Source organism: Nuphar pumila, chromosome 14 (assembly GCF_984573655.1).
Source record: "Nuphar pumila chromosome 14, dmNupPumi1.hap1.1, whole genome shotgun sequence".
NCBI lineage: Eukaryota > Viridiplantae > Streptophyta > Magnoliopsida > Nymphaeales > Nymphaeaceae > Nuphar > Nuphar pumila.
The window spans coordinates 87,716,969-87,738,551 of record NC_143262.1 but is presented as its reverse complement, the minus strand read 5'-3'; the positions used below and the strand labels follow the sequence as shown (position 1 = coordinate 87,738,551).

General features: G+C 38.4%; 1 protein-coding gene across 1 annotated transcript; it reads right to left on the bottom strand.

Moving 5' to 3' along the window:
• Nucleotides 1-14,052: 14,052 nt before the first annotated feature.
• On the bottom strand, nt 14,053-20,288 carry LOC149817274 (putative UDP-glucuronate:xylan alpha-glucuronosyltransferase 3). The gene is made up of 5 exons (XM_089987615.1): nt 19,981-20,288; nt 19,518-19,619; nt 17,251-17,469; nt 16,363-17,003; nt 14,053-15,181 (listed from the first exon to the last, which is right to left on the bottom strand). Exons 2-5 carry the CDS (start codon nt 19,580-19,582, stop codon nt 14,157-14,159), a joined length of 1,950 nt encoding a protein of 649 aa, XP_089843741.1. The 5' UTR covers nt 19,583-19,619; nt 19,981-20,288; the 3' UTR covers nt 14,053-14,156.
• Nucleotides 20,289-21,583: the final 1,295 nt, after the last annotated feature.

The following is a 21,583-nucleotide window of genomic DNA, read 5'->3' as shown; positions in this document are numbered from 1 at the left end:
TGGGACGGTTTAAATAAAAAATTAACAACGAATTAGCGAGAAAAAATTTTCCTTGCTAATTTCGTCGCTAATTAGCGACAGATTAGCTATAAAATAATTCCCTCACTAATTCCGTCTCTAATTAGCATTTTTCTTATAATGTTTGGCGATGAAAAAAATCTATTGCTAATCTGTCGCTCATCAGCGACGAAATTACGAGGGAGATATTTTTATCGCTAATTTTGCAAATATTTTGAATGTTAGCGACAGATAGTTGTCTCTCGCTAATCCGTCGCACATTTGCGACAGAAAAAATCCATCACAAATGTCCATTGCTAATCCACATTTTTCTTGTAGTGTCAGGCCTGCTATGCATGCTTTGGGCATGGGTGAGGTTGGTTTTGGTACCCAACACCATTATGGCTATGCGTTGTGCTTTTGTCACGAGGTGTTTGGCCCCCTTTCTGTCTCTAAACAGAGTTCATGTTCTCCTTTGATTTGTAAGATCAGTTTCCCGTTTGATTTGGAGAAACTGAGTTTTCGTTTGTATATTTGTGCTTTGGAGGTGCGTAGCTAAGCTAATTACGTGATGCTTAGTGTTAAGCATCACATGCGGCTAAAAATATCGTGCAAAAAGAAATAAGAAAAATACAAAGGCAAAAGCATGCAAATCTGGTAAATACCCATGGTGAGTAAGTGATGCAAGCGCATCACATGTAATTTATTTTCTTGGATGCAACACTTTTTTGTTTACATGCTCACTTAGTTGTGGATATCTAGGATTGCTTTGCTGGAGTTCAGAGATCATGCTGAGCATGATTTGAATGTATGAAAATAGAAGTGCTCTTACTTTTGGAGTTTGGATTTCATGCTAGTCATGGTAGTAGTTAACGAGATATTAGAGTGTGTACATATTTGACATTGTTATGGTATAAATGAGTGATTGTATTGCCATATTTGATGTGACTGTATTTGTGCTTGCATGAAGTTATTTTCAATTTGATTATGCCTTTCATATGAAATTGTATCATGAAAATATGCTTCAAATGAATGTATCGTATTGATGAATGTGATTTCATCATTCTAAATATCCTTGTTATTAGTGCAAATATGATGTGATGGTTTTGCACATGAAAATATTAAGTTATCAATATATGCATCATAGTTCTTGTGATTAAATGACATTATATATATATATATATATATATATATATATATATATATATATATATATATATATATATATATTTGTGTGTGTGTGTGATATATATCAAATCATTACATTCACCATCAATGCATGATAAATTAGATATTTTCTTTATCATAGTATTATTATGATTCTCTTTTAACTGGTGAAGATAATATCCATAACATCATAGGATAAAATGGTTGCAAACTGTGAATAGATGTACCATATGATAGTTGATAATAAGGTGTCGCTTGAATATATGGATGATGTTGATAATTTTATTGAATTTACAACGGCAAGTGTCAGTACAATGGATCCCATCGGTTAGATCAGGTGCCTCTATACGATATGTAAGAATAATCGATTTGTAGAACCTCATGGCGTTAGATATCACCTATACAATAAGGGTTTTGTGAGTGGTTATCAGAATCAGACGTTTCATGGTGAAGAATTTTTGAACAATTTTGACGTACGGGTGGATGTGGTGCACGATAATCAATTTGTTAGGCGTAAACTTTAGAAGAGATTTTAAATTTCCCATCTATGTACTTTGAATCTCACATTTCAACATGTTACACTTGCTCACCTCGTAATGATGATGGAGAAGAAGTTATTGTGACTGACATACTATCGATATTTAAACTACTTGGAAATGCCTTTAGCAGTTGCCGGTCAAGACTCTTGGAAGATCGTGAGCAAGATGCAACACAAATCTATATTCTTTTTAATTGCTCAGAGATCAACCCCTATATCGAGTAAGTGCACAAAAAATGTTACACTAAGTTCTCTACGTACATGATTCGGTAATATAATTATTTATTAAGTGTAGACAATTTGATCTGGAGTTGCGAAGAGAACTTCCACATCTCACTTATTCAAAAGTATAGAAAGAACGTGAAAATAAGTTTGGGGCATGGTTGAAAGAGTTGGTAAGGACGAACAATAATATGTTACTTAATTGGTCATGTTTACAACCATTGTTTATGCTTGTAGGCCCGCCATGGTGATGTTAATGACCAAGGAATATGTGATTTACAAAATGGTCCGACCAAAGTTGTGCAATATTATAATGGGTACATCATAAATGATTATCGATTCCATATAAAAGACTATGGTGTAAACAAGTCAATGATGAATAGTGGCATGTGTGTCAAGGGTAGCAGTTACGGTGAAAATAAACTTGACTACTATGGTGTTATTGAAGAAATAATGAAGTTGACTTACTTAGGTATAAATAGCATGGTAACTTTATTCAAGTGTCATTAGTTTGATCCCACATCAACAAGAGTCGACTGTAAGTATTACATTATCACTTGTCCAATACTTATCTTATAAATAATGTGTATCGATAATCAATTGTTAATATGTAGCAATTCATGTGCAGTGCGAGGTTCGAGCCACAAGAAGTAATACGAGAAATTAAGAAGTCACTACTTCAGCATCTACCAGGACCGGTCGCTCAATGAAAAAGTACCCGAAGGAGGTGTTGAAAAGATTATGGTCCTCATTCATGGTATACAATCGTTTATCATAGCTAATGTATTTCATATTTAATTTTTTGTTATAGTCATGTGTACTAACTTTCTGAATTATTTGTAGGTTTTGAATCGCTTTGCAACTGCGAAAGAGAAGCAGGATGCGAGGATAGTGTGATAGAAGGTGGCTACCAGTCGATTTGCAGACATACTTTACAATATGAAGATTGCAGCAATAAAAGCAGTTGGTGGGATAGATGATCCACTGCATTGGAAGGAACATGTCGCTTCTGCTATCAAGACAAATTATTGGGATGCAATGTACGACAAGTGGGCGAGCCATGAATTTCAAAACCGCTCACATAGGTGGTTCTATGACTTTTGAGAGCCACCAGAAGAAATTGGTAACTCATCAATATATATATATATATATAGTCAAATTTATAAATATTTTTGTGATACTTTCTAATTAATTTTTTTATCATTTAATCATGCAGGAAGCTGAAAAAAGAAGCATTGTACCTTACAAGGATGTGTTTGTTGAAACACATAAACGTAAGACTACAGAAGAGTTCGTATCAGAGAAGGCGAGAGTGACAACAGTATGTATTTATTGTATTAATAAACATTGTAATATACAACAGTATGTCTCCTTACCTCTTTCTGTTGGTTATAAAAAGATTTAACTTGAAGCATCAACAAAAAAGAATTGAAAGGTCGAATTACGCCAATTCAGGTCAAAGGATTTAAATGGCACTATAGTTTCTATGCAGATGATGCACTATTCTTCCTACAAGATAAGAGAGACTCTACTAGAAACTTTTTATTCTTTATAGAAGAGTTTAGAAGGCAATCCAAGCTCGAAGTAAAAAAGGATAAAACTTTTTGCATCCCCTTTTAACCTATTGCAAGTGAGAACTTCATATATTCAACAATTGAGTGGCTGACAGGTCAAGGTGTTGGAATATGGTTCAGATCCAACCTGATGTGACCCAGTTTGACATGGATACATCATAGGGTACAATTACAAGGAAGTTATTGCAACTGCACGTACATGGCAACCACTGATAGTGGTAACCACCCATTTTAGCCTCCCACTACAGGCTTCTTTCGTAAGCTTATAAGAAGACACTTGGTTGCATGATGAGAACAACTATAAGGTGCATCCTCTTCTTTCAAATACATGGTTTAGGGTTCTGCTCACCAACAACCGAAGGTATGGGCTCATTATGGGCGTTGATAGGCTGAGGAGAACGTCAACCACCCCCTCATCACATCCATGGTGTCTACTGGTACGTATTTGCATTCTGGTTTATTTTTTATGAATATGCCAACACTTTGGGTTATGGGTCCATCAAGCTTTCGCTGCGCGTGGGTGTGCTAGTGTTCATGCATCACTCATTGGGCCCGACTGCGGTTGACCATAAAATTACAGTGGCTGACAACGTTCTCGATTTGGGAGAGCAGCAACTCATTAAGTTTTTGCAGATTTTGGTTTTTGAGAAAATAGAAACCAAAATGAGTTTCCACCGACAGATCGGTGATGGTAGATGCGGTCGTCGTTGTCATCGACCGATCCTCCCAGTCAGTTGCCAGGGTCGGTGATCAGTAGCCAAGATCAGCTACCGGTAGAATAAAAAAAAATAATAAAAAAATAACATAGGGTTTCTGCCGATTACCTGCGGATGGGTCCTCATCGAGGAGTTGAAAGGGGAGGGAGGGCCATAGAAAGTCGACGATCTCGCCAGCGTCGCTGTGTTATGCCCTCGTCGAAGGTGACTTTCACTGAGTCACTGGCAACCTTGCCGGCGACATACCTTGCAACTGGGAGGCTGAATGGGTATGTGCCTGTATCAGTGGTCACTCAACCTAATGTCGCCATTGCCGGGCTACTGGAGGTGCCCTCATCGGAGAGCAAGAGTTGGATGTCGCTGGGGGTCGCCGCCTCACCGGCAACATCACCGGCGACATCCTCTGTCACTAGATATAAAAAAAGGGGTATTTGCCCTCCTTGATCTATGCTTTGGCCGACCATCCAGCTGTGATCACCAGAAGGCTTTTGGGGACCTCTTCTATAGACAATTGTCGATTCACCGACATTTTTTTTTCACTCACTGGATATCGAAGGGGGCATTTGTCTGGTTTTCTCATAAAACCATCGTTTCCAAAGAATGATGCATTGTCAGTGAGGGTTGCCATCATCGACGGCCTTCGGCTGGCTGCCGATGTTGGGGTGACATCGATCGACGACGTGAGCCATGTGGGTCATCGTTACCCTTCTGAGAAAAAACTGATGGCTTTCAGTTTTCTCAGAAACCGAAAGTCATAGGGTTTTCAGTTTAAAGCAAGGTACCAGGACGAACCGGGTATTCCAACCCGGTGGCGGGCCCAATCCAGACCCAATTTGGGTGGATCGGGTCTGCGCAGATCTTATCGGGTCAGTCCTGACCCAGGATCAGACCTAGACACATTAATGGTTTTGGGTTTGGGTCTGGTCCAAATTCAAACCCGTGTCCTGTTTGGACCGGGTCATCGGGTCAGACCCGAATCCTGTGTGGAAAGGGTCTAACACAGATCCTATGTGGTTTGGGTCAAACCCGGATCTTGTATGGACAGAGTCTGCTCCAGATCCAATTCGGATAAGGTCTGACCCGGGTCCTGTTTGGACCAAGTCAGACTCAAGTTTTTGTTATGGATCGAATCTAAATTCAAATTGAATCGGATATGATTCATAATATGGTCCAGATAATATTGACACCTGAACCGGATCAGTGACCAATACAACCCTTTCTGAGACCGGTTTAGAGCCATTTTGATTGGTTTCTTACGATTTTTTAACGGTTTCGAGATATAGAGACTTTGTTTTCATGAATTCATGAAAAGACAATGATTTTCTCATTTGGTTATAGGGCTTTATGAGCTTTTGTTCATATTTTGCACCAACTGATTAGGTCCAAAATCGGTTCAAACCCTTAGATGACCGGTTTGGGACCGTTTCAAACTGGTTTGGGATATTTTTAGACCAGTTTCAACCTGAGGACCTCAGGTTTTACCCATATGAGCTTGTTTTTGTTATTTTGTTCATTGTTAAGAAAACATAACTTATGCACGTTAATTCATTTGTTTTATATTGGTTAAGTTATGAATAATATTTTTAAGCATGAATTATATTTTATCATCAAAATTAGTTTATGCATATAAGTTGAAGCATGAACTAGTATTTTGGTAATATAATATATATTTTGTCATGAATATACATGCATTAACATATATGCATGGGCATGATCTATAATACAATTATGTTTTTGGTAAAAGATCTTGATTGGTCGATTCATACAATCACCAAAGTGATCTGAGTTGTGTTGATTAAAGATTCTTTAGACCGTATTAAGATTCATTATTATGATTATGTGTGACTTTATGAAACAATGATTCTACCCAAAAGTAGGTTATTGTGTTCCAAATTCACACAGGATGTAATAGTAGATGTGTATTCTAGCCCATAAAGCATGCTCGTACCCAAAAGTATAGTCTTGAATTATCTCTCATTACATGATTTGCTTGTTTCACCAATTGAAGTCAATTTCTTGTGAATTGAAGAGATAAAGCAACTATTAGTATTGTCGTTTGTACCAAAGTGGAACGATAATGGCTCAACTATACTTGTCTCAAAAAAGGTGAATAATAAAGGGTCTCACTTTTACCTTTTCATCACAAGTCTTGTATGGGCAATAATATTGTATTCGCTTTCATTTTTTGTTGTATCAGGTTCTTTTTTTATCGATGGTTCTAGTAACATTCTTCTTTTAGATAGATCTAATTTTTCAAATTGGAAAGAGATAGTGTCGTTTACTTTGAGTTACATGGACCTTGATTTGGCCCTTAGAATTGATGAACCTCTCGCTCTTATAGAGAAGAGCACAACCGAATAGAAGGTTGCCTCTGAGAAGTGAGAGCGTTCGAACAGACTTAGCATATTGCTTTTGTAATCTCGAGTGGCTAAAAATATTTGAGGCATCATTCCTCACTACAAGACAGTGAAGGAATTTATGGGAGCCATTAAGGCTCAATTTATCAGTTCTAATAAGGCAAGGGCCAGTACATTAATATTCAAACTGGTATCTTTGAAATATACTGGTGACAGTCACATCCGACAACACATTTTGGAAATAAGGAATATTGCATCTCAGCTGAATGTCATAAAGTTCGCCATTTCCGATTATTTCTTGGTCCATATAATTTTGATCTCATTGCCTACTACTGAATATGGACCCTTCAAAATCTTCTATAACACACATAATGATGAGTGACATTTTAATGACCTCTTATCCAAGTGTGTTGAAGAAGAAGAGAGACTGAAGAGTGAGAGGGTGCCAAGTGTACATATGGCCTCTCATAATTTTGTACCTTTGCTTGATGGAGTTAGACCTGTTGGTTGTAAATGGGTCTATAAGACCAAAATCGACTCTAAAGGTCAAGTAGAGAAGTACACTGCTAGTTTTGTTGTAAAAGGTTTCACACATATAAAGGGTATTGATTATAATGAAACTTTTTCTCCTGTCTCAACTAAGAAATCGTTGAGAATAATTATGTCTCTCATAGCTCATTTTGATTTAGAGCTACATCAAATGGATGTAAAAACTGTCTTTCTGAATGGGGATCCGGAAGATGAGGTATACATGCAACAACTTCCTGGTTTCAGTGTAAATGACTCGAATCATTTAGTTTGCAAATTAAAGAAGTCAAATTATAGACTTAAACATGCCTCCCGCCAGTGGTATAAAAAGTTTAATCAGATAATTATGAATTTGGGATTCACTGAAAACATTTTTGATCAGTGCATTTACATTAAGACTAGTGGAAGTAAGTTCATAATTTTGGTTTTATATGTAGATGACATTCTTCTCGTAACTAATGATTTGATTCTACTACATTAGATAAAAGATTTTCTTTTCTCTTATTTCGATATAAAGGACATGGGTGGGGCCATATATGTCCTTGGAATCGAGATTTGTCACGACAGAACTAAGGGTGTCCTTAGCTTCTCTTAGAAATCCTATATCCTTAAGGTTCTTAAAAGATATGTGATGGAGAAATATTCTCCTGGTTCAACATCGATAGTGAAAGGGGATAAATTAAGCTTAAAGGATTATATCCTCAAGATGATAATAAAAAGAATTTGATGACAATTGTCCTATATGTTTTAGCGGTTAGGAGTTTGTAGTACGCGCAAACCTGCACACGACCTGATATAGCATTTACTGTAGGAATGCTTGGTAGATATCAGTCAAATTCAGGTATTGCGCATTGAAAGGAAACAGAAAAGGTTATGCATTATTTAAAAAGAACGAAAGACTACATGTTGACCTACAAAAAAGTTGACCACCTAGTGGTCATTAGATACTCTGATGCGGACTTATGAGGATGCCTCGATAGTAAAAAATTTACTACTGAATATATCTTTCTATTAACAAGTGGTGTTGTCTCATGGAGAAGTGAAAAGCAATTTACAACTAATGTTCATACTATGAAGGGATGTCATTTGGATAAGAAACTTCATTATGGGTTTTCGTATTGTGGACTCTATTGAGAGACTACTAAAGATCTTTTGTGATAATAAAACAATCATGTCTTTTTTAAATAATAACAAGAGTATAACCTCGTGTCGACACATGGAGTTAAAATATTTTTTTGTTAAAGAAAGGATTGGGAATCATTTGATATGTATTGATACAATTGGTATAAAAGAAATGACTGTGGATCCCCTTACTAAAGGGCTAACACCGGGATTGTATTCCCAACATGTAAAAGGGATGAGTCTTTTTTATTTCTTCTGATATATAACAATACATTATGTGGTCACATTTGTGAAAATCAATTGATTCTCTATGACTTTATGTATTGTTGATTTTGCATAAAAGATCTCTCATTTGGTGAAAGAGAATAGCAGAATAATAATATTAAAGGGCCAATAGAATGTGTTAGAGACCAACCTATTCATAAAGATAATCTCAACATGCTAAAGCACTAAAAATGAATTGTATTGTAGTACATAAAAATATGACATTTCATAAAGAAGTGTCAATCTCCATGATTCATATTATTCATTATTATGATAAAGGATAGCATGTGAACCCTCATGAAAATTGAATCAAGATAACAGTAAAACCTTGATATAATGTTTTTCCATGTCAATGGGTCAAGTGGGAGGAGAATGTTGAAATATGGATCAGATCCAACCTGATGTGACCCGGTTTGGCGTGGGTACATCATGGGGTGGAGCTACAGAGCAGTTATTGCAACTGCGCGTACATGGCAACCACTGATAGTGGTAATCACCCATTTTAGCCTCCCACTACAGGCTTCTTTCAGAAGCCTATAAGAAGAGGCCTGATTGCATGATGAGAACAATCATAAGGTGCATCCTCTTATTTCAAATACAAGGTTCAGGGTCCTGCTTACCATCGACTTAAGGCTTGGACTCATTGTGGGCGTCGATAGGCTGAGGAGAACATCGATGATCCACATGTCACATCCATGGCGTCTACTGGTACATATTTGTATTCCTGTTTTATTTTTTGTGAATAAGCCAATACAAGGACCTCCCAATTACTTGTGCCTCCCTCTTTTTAGAGGTGTGTTGAAAAAGGGGATGTGCTTGAAGTTGGTGGCCACATTCCGTTCAAATCTGGAATCATAGCGTGGCAGGATACTTGCAATGGCCGCCAGACTCGTCCTGATCAAATCAATACTCTCATTGGCTATGGGAGGTAAGCTGCTTGCGTAGAGCCGACTAAAGAAACTTGGCTACATATACTCACCCTTTTTTGAGTAGGGTGTTAGCCAAATTAGCTAGGGGGTATAACAAGGTCTTGGAAGGATAGCCCCCAAGATTGGCACCCAATTGTAAATGGGTGAAATGTATACAATAAATTTATAATCATTTAATGGAACTGGTAGGGGTCTGCCTAACCCCAGCTTGACTGTTCAAAAAAAAAATCTTAATTTTTGCAGATCATTTATAAGGTAGTTCTGCAATTTTATCCTAAATAGATTGTCCTACACTCCTAGTAGGCAATCCATCTTTTGTAACGTGTGTGTTCTTCTCAATCTTATTAGTGAATCTTAGTACGGTCAGTCATAAGTCACTTCATGTTCTTTGTGTGGTTGATTTTTTTCTCTTATTCCCGTTTTTGTTTTTTTGATTTGTGTGTTGAGTCGTTCCCTATAACCAGCTGATGCCCGCTTCAACTGCGAAAACCCCTTTGGGGATATTATAAAACAGCATTGTGGGTGTCTGATAATATTAGGAACTCGAAAACCAATATGGTCTTTAGTCATACTCCAAGGTCAATATTTTGTTGTGTTGTTAATGGTAGTTGTGGATATCTAATCCGGGTCATATCAAAGTATCACTTCATGTTTCACCAGATTTCTGAGTAAAAACGATGGAAAAACACACTTCCCAATTCTCTGATTCTGTGTTTTTTTTTTTTTTTTGAGAGAGAGATTCTTTGATCCTGTTGAGTAGCAGAGCTTTTGATTTACGTCATCTTTGTTGGTGTCACTGGCTTGGTCAAGTTTGTTTTTTCTCTGAAAAACTGGAGCAACTGTTAGTTTGGATGGGCCCACAGGTTGCAGCTTCTTGCTAATATAATACTAGTGACGCTTCCTACTGCATCATGTGACCAAAGACTTGAGTCCATTCTCTTCACAAACGTTGCCAGACGTTTTTGAGGAATTAGTTTGTAATATTCATGTAATTAAGTACTCTCTCTCTCTCTCTACAAATGTTGCTGGATGTTTTGGGCAATGGAATGCAATTATAAGCTCTCTCTCTCTCTCTCTCTCTCTCTCTCTCTCTCTCTCTTTGGCAATTCAATTCCAAAACTAGCTCATGGTTGAGCATCAGACATTAGGGATGGCAGTGGACCAGGTCACCCCCACCCGGTATCAAAATCCGGACTTTCATCCCTGCCTTCATCCCCGCATGGGTTTGAATTTTAACCTCCATCCTCGTTTCATGTCTCCCTTCCCCGGTCCAAACGGGACGAGGCAGGCCCCATTTTCCCTCGGTCCATTGCCATCCTTAGAAGGATTGGGGAAGGGGCGGGGCAAGGCAGGGATGGGGGCGGAGTGGGAGAAAGTGTAAGTCCATCTCCGCCTCCATCCCTGCACTGGTCTTGATTTTAACCTTCATCCCCGACTCGATCCCCATTTCATGTCCTCCATCCCAGGTTCAAATGGGGCAAGGCAGGACAGGACCCATTTCCCCTCGGTCCACTGCCATCCCCATACATGGAATTAGCCAAACTTTTTGGTGAGTACTTAATTAGATGGCAGACTATTTAAGAGTTTAAGCATCATGATTAAGACTTAAGAATTCATAGCAGTTGATTTTCAAGCCTTGAAATATCCTAATTATACATCGTAATCAGCCGATCCGAGAGCCGGTCCCCATAAAACCGAGTATGTAGATCGATAGCATGTGTGTAGTAAGATTTAAGAAAAAAAACTCAGAAAATCATGCTTCATACTCTGGTAAACATATTTTCAGTAAACATATTCTAGTGACGCGAACAATCTAGTTTCAATTGCAGTGGCTCGATACTTGCAACATATATGATTAAAAGCATTCTCAAGATTTAAAAAAACAATTCAAAAGAGGAAACTTTTGTAAATTTTAAAAATAAAATTGAAAAATGAAACTATTTGACAATCAAGGGTCAAATGCTCATCAACCGCATGTAATTCCTGCTAAAGTTCTTTGTGAAAACTATCAAACCTCCTTAAGAAATTACAGGAAAACCTTGAAAACAGATTGCAGTGAAGCCTATTTGTTATCATGTATCCTAGAGAGAAAAGTATTCTATTAAATCTTAATTTCGTCTTCCTCAAGTGACCCCATCATCCACTTTCACCTACATCACAGTGACACGCCCAATAGGGTCCCGTGCACATGGACAAGAAAAATGACACGTCAAACAGTTTCTTCATACAATTTTATTTTAATAATTTTGATAATATTTTCAATAACTAGATTTCTTATTAATTAAAAATTAAAAAACTGTCATCATGTCTTACTTTTCAAAAAAGAAAATCTATATTATTGTCTCATGGAATAGTAAAACCTACAAAATGTGCACGGTGCTAAATGAAACATGCTATTGGATTTCCGGTGTTTTTCAAAATTTCAACCCCATAGATGTGTTCATCATGATTGATTTATTAGAAATCTACACTTAGATCATGTATTTTGGATGAAAAAAATAGTATTTGAAGCCTTGAAAATCTATGAAAATTGTAGGCCATTGATTTTTGAAACCTTATAAAAATCTATTCATGCTGCATTGTAATCAAATGCTCCAAAAAGTGATTTCTATAAAAACAAGCATATATATTACATCTGTGGTCAGAATTTTGAAAAAAATACCAAAAATCCAATAGCATGTTTCATTTAGCACCATGTCTATTTTGTAGGTTTTCATTTCCCATTATCTCATAACTTTATTGAGTCTACATATATATCTGTGTCCGTATAGCCCATTTTTTTACTCCACCTTGCAAGACAAGGTGCTGAAAACAAAGAATCCAGCAGAGCCCTGCTCATCTATAGGGTTAAGTTCACAAGGGCTTCTTTCATCTGATAGGGGTAACTTGTGAATGTCACCAAGTTGATGAGAAATCACAAGTTCAAAACCATGGGTGGCATCTCTTGCTGCAAGGTTGAAGCTGTGTGTGGGCAAGGGACCTCAAGGGTTTTACCAACTAGAGGTCAGCCAATTTGTGGTTGGTGATGGGGGTTTTTCTCTTGGATTATCCAAAAAAAAAATTTGTTAATGTAATTAAGTTGACAGGATGTCACAAACTCAAAACCCACAGGTGCCTGTCCCTTATTGGGAGGCCAAAGCTGGATGTACTCCACGGTGAGCAAGGGAGACCTGGGGCTTTATGCCATTGAACTCACTAAGCAAGGCATATTTCTGCAATTACCCTAAAAAACACCCAAATTCTTACCAAGTATGCTCTAGAATTAGCTTCATAGCCTGAAGCAAGATATTGATTGAAAGAAGCTTACACAAACCTTTCTTGGCGCGGTCAAAGGCATTAGAAAGCAAAAGCTGCATTATTGTCAGCCAACTTGTTATATGCTCAAAAATGGTGCAATAAGCACTTCTCCCTATCAGTCCACATTCTGGGTATGAATATCAAGAGACAGATATAACTCAACCCCAAATTCTAGAACCATAAAATTGCTGCATTGACCTTCAACACAGAATCCCTATAAGTCAGTTGAGGATGACCATGGTCCCCAAGGTGCCAACTGTGTGCCACAGAGAGAATGTGCATTCATATCGGATTTGGATTTACTTAATCACATTATTTTTGGATTTGGATAGGATTTAGATTTGTACAGTCCAAATTTAAAAATAAAACGAAAAAACTCAAAAAACCCATTTATCATGTTTCATTTAGCATATTTCATTACTTTCTCTCTCTAATATAGTCACTAGAATATGAGAACTAGAAATATTGGTATTTTCAACACTTTTTTTGCAAATCCAACCATGTGGATGTGCTTGGCATGGTGAACTTGCTAAGAATCAACCATTGGATTGTGTATTTTCGATAAAAAATGTGATTTTTGAATGTTTGAATATTTATGAAGATTATGAGCAATTGATTTTAAAGCTCTGCACGGTTAGATTCAAGAGAAAAGAACAAAAAATCCATGAAAATCGTGGTTCACACATTAGTTCTCATATTTTCAGTTCTCTTGTTCTTGTGACTCTCTCTCTCTCTCTCTCTCTCTCTCTCTCTATATATATATATATATATATATATATACAAAATGGGCATGGTACTAAATGAAACATGCTATTCGATTTTTTATGTTTTTTTGAAATACTGACCATACAGTTGTGATCTATATACTTGTTTTCATAGGAATCACTTCTTGGAGCATTTGATTCCAATGCATGAATAGGTTTTTATAAGGTTTCAAATACCAATGGCCTACAATTTTTATAAATTTTAGGGTCTAAATACCATTTTTTTCATCCAAAATGCATGATCCAATTGTCGATTTCTAGTAAATCAATCATGCTCAACACATCTATGGGGTTGAAATTTTGAAAAAAAACACCAAAAATACAATAGCATGTTTCATTTGGCACCGTGCCCATTTGGTAGGTTTCCATTTTTCATACCCATATGTATATAGAGATAGAGAGTAAAAAACTTCACCAGGGTTAAATACAGAGAAGAATGCCAACAATAAGATTCATTCTTGCACTTGCAGAACTTGATTGTTCTTATTTATCGAGCAGGATTCAAGATGGTGGCAACTACAAAATACAAAATTTTGATTTGGAGCTCCCTATGAAATGAATAGTGGATAAGCACCATTAAAGCTGCTGAACTTTAGCTCTATTATTATTGATTTCATAGTGCATTAGCAGCCAATAATTAAAAAAATCAATAAAGATCAATGAGGAGAAAAAGGAAATAAATCACAAACTAGAGAGGGATACAGGAGGAACAATGGGTGTAACTGTTGTAGTTGCATTGTCTGTCCAGTTTGTTTCACCCCAATGCCAAAGCATGCTCTCCCAGAAGCAGAAATCCTCGAAACAAATTTTTAACCGTGGGTCACTGATGTTCCTTCTCCAATGCCCGTCTGTGTAGTTCGCTTTCTCAGCCTGCCTTCGATCCCATTCTAGTGCTGCCTTCTGCTTTGATCGAAGCAAACAGAACTTTTGCAAGTTTTCAGGCATCAAGTCATGAACTTTCCACCATGTCTTATGTGCAACATCGCTTGCAAATTCATGCAGAATATCATTATTCCAATTGCAGTCATAATCACGAAAGCATAACCAAGGCTTCAAGCCCAAGTAATGGAGAACATAAAGAACAGGAGGATCAGCTGCAAAAAGACGGGTCTTCAAATCCTTTTCCTCCTGATCACCTGACCAAAAATGCTTCAAAAAGTTCATATGTTTTGGCAGCCGATGCCACCAAGTAAATATTTCGTTAAGATAGCCTTGATCACCGCCATTATAAGATTCTATATCATTGATGTGATCCATTAGCAGTTGAAAGGTGCACTTTGAAGGCTCAATAACCATGACACCAGAGTTGAAAAGGGTAGCATTGTTGCCAATGGCTGTGATCTCAGGCATTTCAAACAGGAAATCAATGTTTCTTAGGATAAGGAGGTCTGCATCTATAAAAATTATCTTGTCGTAGTCAGTCAGCTGCCATAGACGAAATTTGCTGTAGTTCCACTCGTTATAAGCATCCCGCTCTGCTTTGGGATTTCTGATCCTCTGAATTGTTCGGATTTTCCAACCAGCAGCTTCTAGACCACTACGGTGATGTGTGCTGATAGTTTCGTCAACAAGTATTACAAGGTCTCTTGTGGAACCAGTTAATCGTATGCTTTGAGCAGCAGTAATTGCACCACAGACGTATATATGAGCAGAATGAAGAATTGTTGCATACGCTTCCCGACGCATGTTTCCGTGGTACAATCTCTCTGTACATACAAAATCACAACTGATAGTGATTGCATTGTCAAGAACAAGAACTCTATGGCTTTCAACAATTTTCATATTCAGTGAGGCAAGAGACAACAAAGATGTCACCAAAAGTATGAAGAATTTTCTTATGAGGAAAAACAGATGATTTGCAAAATATTAATAAAGTTTTCCAGAACTATGCCAGAAAAACTAAATAAGATCTGGAGCAATTACTAAACAGGTAAAGCTAGGTCAGTCGTCCAGTAGATGAACAGTGTCAGAATATACATGCACAAAATCGATGCATACTCCAATAAATATGTGCTTGTGTATCTGCATGAACCGCTCCCAAGGGAGGGGCTCAAGTCCAAACGTGAATGAGATTAGGCACTTTAAATGGTTTCACTTTGGAATTAACAGTGGAACCACATTTTCAGATCGACCAACAACTTGGAAGAAGTCAACAATTTACCTCTTCATTTCATGGTGAATCTAGGAAAGCTCAGATTGGGGCCAAGTCAAACATGATCTACCAAGGTTTTTTCTTTGTCCTTCCTAAAAGTAAAGTTTTTAAGCATAGTATAAAAGAAAATCCTGATGTGTTAGGAGAACCAAAGAATAGTTTTACCTTTTTAACTTCAAAAAAGGATAGGGAGAGTTGGATTATCTCTCTACGTTTTACACAAATCCATTGTGCACTATATTCCTGAAAGCTTATAAACACCATAACCAATAATGCACACCCACACACACGCACGGATGTGCACACACACACACACATAAAGGTTCCATGCCATTTTTGAAATTGTCATAAAAAGCAAATAAAAAATTAGGACCATACTACCCTACTTCACCTTTGAAAGCTGTTAGATTTATGAACTAATAATCATTATAGATTTCTCAACTAACCATCATATTATTTTAGTAATTTCAATCCCTTAGAACACAAATAGGGAACCTGTGAGTTCCATTCCCCCCACCACAACCACAATCAAAGCTATCATCAGCTACAGGAATCAATTCCTCTTCCTAAGATCACAAGACATCTGACTTGCAGGAACTTGATAATTTCCCAAGGAGCTTTCCTCTAGGATATTGATTCAGATAGTGGGAAAATAGAAGGTGCAGATAATTTTGTCATGTTATCATAGAATGTGATCATAGAAGGACAAATACCATATATTAGAATTCAACAAACCTTGGGATTTAAGCGGCACTGAAAGTTCACAGGACCCAACAGGAAGCTGGAGCTTTTTCTGTAAAATGCCCAAGTCAGGCTTGTATACCCATATGTTATCATCACTAACGATAAGTTCCTTGCACGTAAAGAGGTTTGGTATAGGCCAACAATCTGTTACAAATAGCACATGAACTGGGTTGCCTACCAAAGATGCAGCAAGTTTTGCAGCTGAAAGCTGCAGATGCAACCGTGCTACATCTCTCGACCAGTTTTTTGCTGATCTTAGGCAAGGAAGCTTTACAGCAATAAGACTGAGTTGTAACCTTTTTGGAACCACTGGCATTGGCATTGATGGACAAACTGGCACTTCAGACTCTTCTTCTTCATCAATCCATTCAGAATATAAAGTCTCCCATGTAACATCAGATCTTATATGATCTACTGATAATGTAACAGATTCTACACCTGCTAGGATTTTCTGCCACTGATTAACCTCACTGCTGTTAAAATTCAACAACCCAACCACCTGATGTTCTTCTAACTTGATTGTTTTCTTCAGAACTTTTGAAATCTGGATCCAGTTAATATCTAAATTTGATATATATCGTGTATCTGTGAATGTCCTCTCCCATAACCACCCAACATCGACAAATCTTGACCTGAAAAAATGGATGGCCTTGTTAGATGCTTGCACTTGATTTTAATACACTAAGGGTGCAATAGCGCCAAGAAGGCAAAGGACACCCAAAGATAACAGGTAAAGTCCGAAAAGTGGTTTCTAGCTATTTTCTTACATGACCATTATTGAGTGACAATGTAACCAACACGAAACAACCAAAATTATGAATAACTAAGAATCATCCATCTAGCAGCACAGGCCAGATGGAAATGGTTAAGATGGCATACCTGGAACTGGATTTTGTAGAATTATCATAATAATTTGCAGATGGAGAGTGGAGCACCGATTCAAAAGTGCAGAATATGATACAGACAAGAACAATCTTTAGAGAAAGAAACTTGCAGTTTGAACTCCTGTCTTGTATGGAACCATTACTAGACTTGTCAATGTCCTTAAAATCCTTAGTCCTCTGAAATCTTCTCTTGTTCATGTCATCACCAGATCCACTGAACATGAAGCAAACCATCATTGATATGATAAAAAGATGCAGCTATTATATGAACATATGAAAGACATGGAAATGATAAGTGATGTACAACATAAAGTGTTTAACTTCATGCATGCATGTGTGTACAACATTTTTCTTTGTTAATAGAGGGTAGTTAATTAATAACTAACAGTTGAATTGAATGACCTATTTGAGCTAATTTTCAGAAAATCCAAGAATCGGTTTTGAGGTTTTTGATATCACAGGTAGTCAAATCTAAAATAGCCATAATTTAGGTCGCTATCTATAAATTTCTCTTGATAATATGTAACAGAATTTTGGTAGATGCACAACTCTTATGGACCCACCTGTCATTGCACCTCACAAGTACATAATTTTAATAAATGAATTTCTCTTGGGTAAAAATTAACCATGCTGACATCTCATATCTTTCCTTCCAAACATTTTGGCAATTTAAAGAAATAGGAGCTAAGTAAAAGGAACAAATAAAGGGTATAAATATTTAGTTCAAGAGCTTGCTGGTATAAACAGTATTACAACCCCAACACCAACACCCTATGTTACATGGACACTTCACCTAGGCTGAAGTGTCAGTGTCGGACACTTCCCGACACTGACACTGACACTCCTGGACATGGCACCGATACTTCTTTTTTGAAATTAGGAGTGTCCAAAAATTTGGACATGCGTGCAGAGTGTCCAAAACCTTAAAAGGTGTCTCGACATGCTGTGTCCAACAAGTGTCATACCCGTGTCTAGTGTTGGGCATCATAGACACGGGTATCCAGCTTTGTGGACACTTCCTTGTTAAACAAGTGTCGAGTATTTTAGTTGCCTGAGATGTATCCATCATGCCAGCATCGAGCATCCAACGCTCCTACTAGTCTTGATGATTTGTTTTGACTTTTTCTACTTAAAATCTTACATGTTCATATTACATCATTGACATTTGTGTAAATCATCAAGGATCAAATTGCAAATGAGAAAGGAATATGCATTTTATATTTTATGGTTTTGTTTGAATAATTCTTTAAATCTCTCTTTTCGCTTTCTCTCCTATATATATAATACATATAGCAGTGTCCAAGTGTATAGATTTTAAGACACCCCAGTGTCCAACACTTCTTCCTGTGTTTGACACTGACACCCATGTCAATGTCCAAGTAACATAGCCCCACCCCACTATTTTTTTTTCTCAATTAGGAAATCTGGGGAATAACACCCGTGAGATTCGAACCCAAGACCCCTAAGTTATGAGAGTGCGACTTAACTGTCCAGCTATCTTATTCAACCCCCAGAATATTAAAATTCCTTTGTTAATACTGAAACTGGCAATGATGCGGCATCATCTACATGTGTGGCAACTGGTGTCTGTCAAAGCCATATAGCCAGAATCAGACCTATTGATTAGCACAAGATTTTGGTTGGGTGTTGCTTGCAGCACAGAACAGCCTCTATCACCACCTCCAAATTATTCTCAATTGATACTTTTCTCATACCTCATTTCCTTCAAAATATTGTCATTCTATGCCCTTAAGCCCTGAGTCAAGTTGCAATCAAGAAATTTACATGCTCACCCAACACTAACACCATTATGATCCCACATAATGCCCTCCAAACAGCCAACCAGGCTGAGAAGTCCCATTCATATTGAGCTGAACTCATCTTCTGCTCAGTCCTTTTCCCACTGATGTCAGACGCCCCACAAGCATTAGTGTTTTACATCAGACCCGGTGAGCTCTTCAGCCATGGATTTGTTTTGGGTATTTCAACTTCTAGTTCAATATACAAACATATTCCAACTAGAATTCCCTTCATGACGAATACTAATCAACACCTAAATGGAAATATATCCAACTAATGCGATCATGTAAACAGACAATGATTAATAAAGTCCATCTTGATTTAATACCGAAATCACCCAAAAACCCAACTTTATACATGCACCATGGTAATTGATAAATCATTATATCCAAAGATCTTTAAACATAACAATCTGATGAAATTGATGTGGATCAAGACAGCAGTGAGAGAGAGAGAGCTCACAGTGGTCCTGATTGTCGATGTCTGTGCTCGTTAGAGTTGAGCAGTGCACCAAAGGGCCCTCTCATTCTGATGCAGTTTCAGCAGGTGAAGGCATCAACCGATCTGATTTTCATTATAACAGTGAGTACTCAAGGAACAAAGTCCAGCAGAACAAAGGCACTACATAAAAAGATTCATGAAACAACAAAAACAACAGAACCCAAATGTAAAACCCCCTTCGGCAAAGTCGCCGGAGGGGATAAGTTTAAAAAAAAAAAAAAAAAATTGTAACTGCGGTTTCCCCGCGTAACGGAGGGGGGAGGATAAGCCTCACCCCCCGAAATCCGCGGGAGGGTGAGGGTTATCCTCACCCTGCGTGAGGGTTATAAAAACCCTCACGCAGCCTCCCTCCACCGCACCAAACGAGCGGCAGAGGGAGAGAGACAGAGAGTGAAGGGGGAACGAGAGAAAGAGGAAGACTTACCTGAGGTGGCGGCGGCGGCGACAGCAGCAAGGTAGGCCTCCACCTTCCCCGTCTTCTTCTTCGTTTTTCTGTTGGGAGCTCAGAGGGCCGGCAGCCATGGCTGCCGGCAAGTTGCAGTTAAAGAAAAAAAAAATTTCAGAGACAGAGAGAAAAAGGGGGTGGTCGGCCGGCCCCTGTGGCGGCCGACTCCGACGGCCGGCCCCGGCGACCGACCGACACGGATGGCCGGTCCCGAAGACCGGCCCAGGCGTGTGGGTGCAGAGGGAGGGTCGGCAGGGGCCGACCCCCCTGCGCCTGAGATCGGAAGGGGTTCAGCCCCTTCCGCTGTTTTAATTTGGGGGACCGGTTCGGTCCAGGGCGGACCGAACCGGGTCGGTCTGGGTGCGACCCAGACCGAGCCCACCGGTCTGGGTTGCGCCCAGACCGAGTCCCTTTTAAAAAAAAAAATGTTTGGGGTGAACCGGTTCGGGTCGAACCGGTTCAAACCCAAACCGGTTTGGGGTGAATCGGTTCGGGTCGAACCAGTTCAGACCCGAACCAGTTGGGTGAGCCGGTTCAGGTCGAACCGGTTCAGACCCAAACCGGTTTGATGGACCGGTTCGGGTCGAACCGGTTTAGACCCGAACCAGTTGGGTGAACCGGTTCGGGTCGAACCGGTTCAGACCCAAACCGATTGGGTGGACCGGTTCAGACCCAATCCAGTTTGGGTGAACCGGTTCAGACCCAAATTTGTTGGGTGGACCGGTTCGGGTCGAACCGATTCAGACCCAAATCAGACTTTCTGGATCCAACTAGCAGTTTTGGATCCAGTTATGAGGAGGATCGGAATCCAAACAGACAGGGTTTGGATCCAAATCAGGATTGGATCAGAAAATAGTCTCGATATGGCCCAAAAATCCGAAATGTGCCAAGAGATCCATTTGGATCCGTGAGATCCATTTCAGTAAAATAGACATATCTTCGCACTCCGAACTCGGAATTGAGCGAGGTTTGGTGCGTTGGATTCGGATTAAAGAGAGGAATCCATTGGTCTATGAACTTCAGTCAAAATAGTAATACAGAAACTGTGGTTTATTTAATAAGATTCGGGAAGGGTATTTTGGTAATTTTAGTAAGAGGTTTTGTGATTAATTCAAATATATTGCTTTAATTACCAGATCCTACTGTTAGAGCATCTTGAGACTCACTCTTGGTGAAAGTACAGATCCGCACTTGAGGTAAGGGATGTTATAAGTAATTTTAGATGTGAATAAACCCTTTACACGTTGCTTGTTATCGTAGTGCTATAGAGGTTATGTGATTAGCATGATAGCTTTGAGTTAGACTATGACATGCATAAATTCCATACTTGACAATTATGAGTTATTTTAAACAAATGTTTATTTTGAGATGCATGTTAGTGTTAATATGTCATGCATGATAGAAAGAGATTGTGTTTATGATTGCATGTTAATTGAGCATTTATATCATGCATTGTGATGAGATTGAGTTAGATTAGAGTCTCATTTAATTCATTCATATGGTGTGAATGGATATTTAGAGTTCAGCATGCAGTACCCCTTAAATCCCGGAAGTGGCGACCTGTGGCAAGGGCTACCTGGTT

Coding starts and splice junctions, on each gene's coding strand:
- LOC149817274 (XM_089987615.1), bottom strand. CDS start 19,582: ATGAGAGGGCCCTTTGGTGCACTGCTCAACTCTAACGAGCACAGACAT. Junction 17,470..19,517: donor CATCGACAATCAGGACCACT/GTGAGCTCTCTC, acceptor CTTCATGTTCAG/TGGATCTGGTGATGACATGA. Junction 15,182..16,362: donor AGTGCCGCTTAAATCCCAAG/GTTTGTTGAATT, acceptor TTGTATGTACAG/AGAGATTGTACCACGGAAAC.